We start from the raw sequence: 5403 nt of genomic DNA on the forward strand, positions 1-5403 counted from the left end.
TGTGAATGAATCTCCCATCAGTGTCTCAGCAGACACCCTTTCCCTTCCCCACAGCAAAAGTATAAGGCATCGTCCATTCTCAGGACCAGGATCCTGACCCACCTGGTACCTGTCACAGTTCCTTCAGTAGACCCAGTGTGGTTTGTACCTTGCTGTCGACTGTAAATAACTACCTACTACCCAGGAGCCAAAGAGCTTTCTCAAAAAGCACTGCTTACCAGTAAAAGAATTTCAGTTGAGACAGTGGTTAAATGCCACAAGTTGGGTTGTTTTGTTTTTCTAAATACCACTAACACTGTTCCTGAAATGCTTCACAAGTGCTTGATTGAGCTAGTCTCTCGGGTGTATCAATCTCATAGTTTGCCTTCAGCCCTTTTTCTCATTTCACATTTTCATTCCCAAGCCTAAGATTGACACAGCCAGGCAGCTGCTTTGCCTCCTTATAGCCCATTTGGCATTATTTTATTCATATGAAACTTTATCTTAGGCTTACTCATCTTTTCGTTCTCATTTCACTTCCTCTTTAAGCCAAGTTGCTTTGGTGCCACATAACTCTTGGAGTTCAAGCTTATAAGAATTACTGAGCTGAGGAAGAAAGTCCTATCACCAGAGTCACAAAAAGAATGGAAATACATCCCAAGGCTCCCAGGCTAACAGCAGGACAGACCTGGTGGACCTACAGGTAGGCTGCAAAGTGGCTTAATTTCTGCAGTATCAGCCTTGGTGCACCTCCGTTATCTACCTACTTATACAAGGATCTCTGAGGACTGCCAAGCTCCTTCCACTGTCTTCCTAGGAAAACCTCCTCCTGACTGGTCTTTGGCCCATAAATATCTAAGTGACATTGTCAGTCTCACTCAAGTAACAGTGACAATCTCACTCAAAATAGGAATACACCTTCCTAAAGTAAACATCCAAAGTTATTTAACATCCTACTGATAACTGAACATAGCCTGAAGTCCCAATGCAGCAATTTCTTCAAATGTTAAACTGAAAAGCAATACCTAAACTAAAGACAACAAAGCAATCATAGTACCAATTTGTAGCAAAAGAGAAGTTAAATCAAAAAATGTCCCATTATATCTTTTGGAAGTTTTCTATTTAACTGGGATGCTGACTTTTTTTAAAAACCCACCACACAATAATCCAGTACAAAGCTAGACACGTATATGTAGACATGCTAGGAAATAATCAGCACCCATTTCAGACTAACTGACAAATTAATCTCTAAATTTCAGGAAAAGCATTCATTGCTATATGGAGTCTGAATAAGATTTGGTTTCCTTCAGCATTTATTAGCATATTTTGATGGTATGTGGTCAAGCTTGTGCAAAGAAAGTGATTCTTTTTAATTTTGATGAGAGCAACTAGAAAATATCCAATAAGCTTTTATTTGCTTTGTATCAGCTAAAAGGATCTAGTAGGAGGGGAAATAAAAAAGTATATGCACACACACAGACTGGGTCCCTGAAACCTATCAAAGCATAATACAATGCTTAAATGTTTTATTCACCCTTAATGCTTGAACATTCTTAAAAGAACTGTATGTGAAGCTCTAGATTCACTTAAACTAATATGTTTGACATTCATTTCAGTAGAAATAGGATTTCATTTTATACAAATAGTGTTATTTCACTATTCAATAATTAATTGTATAGACATAAATGGAAACACACTCCTATTTTGTTATTACTCCCACAGGGGCCTGCAGAAGTGGATGCCATGGCAGTGGGGTTGGAACTCGATCATCTTAAGGTCCTTTCCAACCACAACCATTCTATGATTCTATGATTTTTGAAGTTACCACAAGCCAAGCTATTACACATACTGCATTAACAGAATGTATAGGCATTTATTACAATTGCCCAGTATCCTGTTCATTTTTAACTTCTGGCTTTATTCAAAATATACAATCCACAGCTAGGTAATCCACGTAATAAGAACACAAGCAGTATGAAAAGGAAAAGTAAAGCCAAAAGAATGAAAACAAAAAATTACTTCTCTGCTTCCAGTTGAGCTTTTTCTGCCTGAGTCCTTGCATGTTGACATTCTTGTTTCAGTACCTCTATTGTTTCCTGCAGCTTTTGATTAGACCCCAGCAAATTTTTTTCTGATTGAGAAAGTGAGGCAATCTGGAGTTGCATGGCACAAATTTGCTACAAAAAGAAAATGAAATTTTTCCATTTGAGAAGGTATGCAAATAACTAAATTAATTTTGAGATACTGAGATAAATCAATATGCAGACACCAATTGGCTGCATTAGCTTTTCATAAGCCTTTCTTATTTGTTCCTTTTCTCTTTACTCAACAGCTTTTCGAAAAGCTTTACAGTATATCACTATTAGACAAAGAAGGTTTTCTCTTGTAATTAAAATGAGAAAAAGAAAGGGAGGCAGGAGTCTTCAGTCATTGATGCAGCCCCCAGAACTTCAGAAATCCAACATTAAGCCCTAGGACTGAACAGAACTAGAGGACCACAGAACATTTAGTAGCAGTGCCTTGAAGCTATGCAGGTTCTTCTCGCTCTATGTGTTACAGCCAGCAATGGCTGTTCACAAAAACAAGTATAGAGCCTGAAAAGTCCAGCCTCTGCAGCCAGCACATAGAAAGGATAATTTCCCTCTCCTTTGCCTCTCCCCACATGGATACTCATACCCTAATTTCTGATTTGTGGAGGAAAAGAAATATTGCCTGGAACTTCAGGGGCACACAGATTGCAGAATACTTTGATGCAGAGCTATGTTCTTACCGAATAAATAACATCAGGGGTGAGAAGGAGTTAAAAGAATAAGGTTTTATTTTCAACACTGCCATCAATTCACTCTGCAATAGAAATATACCTCTTTACACTAGTTTATTCATTTATGAAACATCTGTTAAGCACTTGAAGAACCTGAGATGAGAGATGCAGTGTAAATGCAAAGCATTACCTAGAAACAATTTATAAGTCTCCATGGAAACTGAATCTCCAGTTAAATAGTGCACAACCGTATTCAATATACCAGTCTATAAACATTCAGCTTTGAAATCCTTGGTACCCACAAAACAAATCAAGCAAAAAGCTGTAATTCATTTATAAAGATCTAGGAAAGTATGACTGATTTCTGAACACTTTTGTTTTAAGTATCTGCTGTACGTGTTTTGTCCCTCAGGAAAAATAAAAAGCCTTAAAAATTCAATCTAATCTTCACATGCTGGGCATGGTGACTGCAGAAAAGATTCTATTTCTCTATCAAACACTACAATGCAGTAAGACCTTACTTGTTTCAGATCAGTGCTTTCATGTTTCTTTTCTTCCAGCTCCTCTGTCTGAATAGCTTGCTGTTGAATTTTTAATCTAAAATTGTACAAGACATCCTTATTTTTATCTAATCAAAATATAGATGTTAGAAGTTAGGACAAATCAGTCTGACAATGGAACATGTTGCATAATTTGAAAGGCTATTAAATATGTAACTAAGCAATGATTTAAAATGTATTTTTATTGATTATTAGAATTCATATAAGAGTAAGAAATATATTTGTTTGTTTGCTTTTTGAAGTATGACTTTTGCTCATTTTATCATACTGACCTTCATACAAATACTGTAGTAAAATGACTTCACCAGGCACTACAATAATGAACTCAAAGAGCTATCATATTAGGGTCCCAGTTTGCCAGTTGCTGATATGGTGCCATTGTGGAAAGAGAAATGGTTTACTCTTGGCTGCTGGCATAGCCCCAGCATTACATGGACCCAGTTTTATCATACGTAAATATTGCAAAATTATGTCTTAGAAACGTTCAGTAAAATCTTCTAATTTTTAAAGGTTTGGATGAAAAATGTTTGGTGTTTGTTAGGATTTTTTAAATAGAGCATTTTTAATTCTGCCCTCTTTTCACACAATGCAAAATATAATGTTGTTTAATTTAACATAATCAATATTTGTGTATCTCTGAATAGTAAACTTTTATACTGACTCCTATAAAGAAATAAGGGGGGGAAACTTGAGAAATACGTGTTAAGGTTAGAAAAGCCACTCTACCGCAAACGCTGAAGTTCCTTTTTGCTAGATTCTTCTGCCATCTGTATCACACGTAGTTTCTCTTCATACTGATCCTTTTCAGACTGTCTCAAAGTATCTTGTTCCAGTTTCATCTTCTCTAGATCAGCTAATTTGTTCTCGAGTTCTAACCTAAGACATTGTTCAACACGCACACAAGAATCATGACAAAATGCCAAAGTGTTTAGTTGCCAAGAATGACATTTTAAAAAGTTACTCAAAACACTCCTCTGTTAGACGGTGAGCAGTAAATCAACAAACATACTTTTCATCCTGTAAGACTGCAATTTTTTCAGAAACTTCCTCTTTGGCAGCTTGCACTTTACGAATTAGCTCCCGATCCTTTTTTACTAAAAGCTCCTTATGATGTTCAACAGCTGCCTTAAGAATTTCCATGTCTGACAGCAATCCTGCATTATACATTCAAAAAAGGTTAAAATGTCGTTATTGATATCAACCTGACGAAATTCAGCATTAGAATAATTTTCTAAACTGATAAAAGGGAGCTTAAAATCACAATTCACATGACAGAATAAATGAATAGGGAAAAAAAAACCCCAAGAAAAACAGAAGAGACATGGCCTTTCTTAGTATAACAGCAACATTTCAAAAACTTTTGAAGAGTAATCAGTGCACTGGAATCTCTACGAGGGTTTATTATTTTAACACATTATTTTAACAAACCTGTCTATGAGGGTTTATTATTTTAACACACTTGAAGTATTGTGTACAGTTCTGGTGTCCTCAGCATAAAAAGGACATGGAGCTGTTGGACCAAGTCCAGAGGAGGGCCACGAGGATGATCAGGGGGTTGGAGCACCTCCTGTATGGAGACAGGCTAAGAAAGTTGGGGCTGTTCAGCCTGGAGAAGAGAAGGCTGCGTGGAGACCTCATAGCAGCCTTCCAATATCTGAAGGGGGTCTACAGGGATCCCAGAGAAGGACTCTTCGTTAGGGACTGTAGTGGTAGGACAAGGGGTAATGAGTACAAACTTAAACAGGGGAAGTTTAGATTAGATATAAGGAAGAAGTTCTTTACAGTGAGGGTGGTGAGGCACTGGAATGGGTTGCCCAATGAAGTTGTGATTGCTCCATCCCTGGCAGTGTTCAAGGCCAGGTTGGACGGAGCCTTGGGCGACATGGTCTAGTGTGAGGTGTCCCTGCCCACGGCAGGGGGGTTGGAACTAGATGATCTTAAGGTCCTTTCCAACCCAAATCATTCTATGATTATTACAGATTTAAACTCTAAAGCAATTTCTCTTAAGTAGTTGTGTCTGGATAGATTAAAAAAGTGTTCCACCATAGCTACAAAACGGTCAAGCAAAAGTTTTCCTTTTATGGAAAAGTTTATGGGAAAGAG

General features: G+C 37.4%; 1 protein-coding gene across 1 annotated transcript in view; it reads right to left on the minus strand.

Annotated features, from left to right (window-relative positions):
- Window positions 1-5403, minus strand: part of CEP83 (centrosomal protein 83kDa) — a 21248-nt gene that overhangs the window by 3638 nt on the left and 12207 nt on the right. Inside the window, exons 8-11 of the mRNA XM_010023948.1 lie at window positions 4310-4454; window positions 4027-4176; window positions 3262-3337; window positions 1999-2156 (exon numbers count right to left, since the gene is read on the minus strand). Of these exons, the coding sequence (XP_010022250.1) occupies window positions 1999-2156; window positions 3262-3337; window positions 4027-4176; window positions 4310-4454 (529 nt within the window). The remainder of the gene's footprint in view (window positions 1-1998; window positions 2157-3261; window positions 3338-4026; window positions 4177-4309; window positions 4455-5403) is intronic.

The sequence above is a fragment of the Nestor notabilis genome, unplaced genomic scaffold (assembly GCF_000696875.1).
Source record: "Nestor notabilis isolate BGI_N333 unplaced genomic scaffold, ASM69687v1 scaffold7331, whole genome shotgun sequence".
NCBI classification, from domain to species: domain Eukaryota; kingdom Metazoa; phylum Chordata; class Aves; order Psittaciformes; family Psittacidae; genus Nestor; species Nestor notabilis.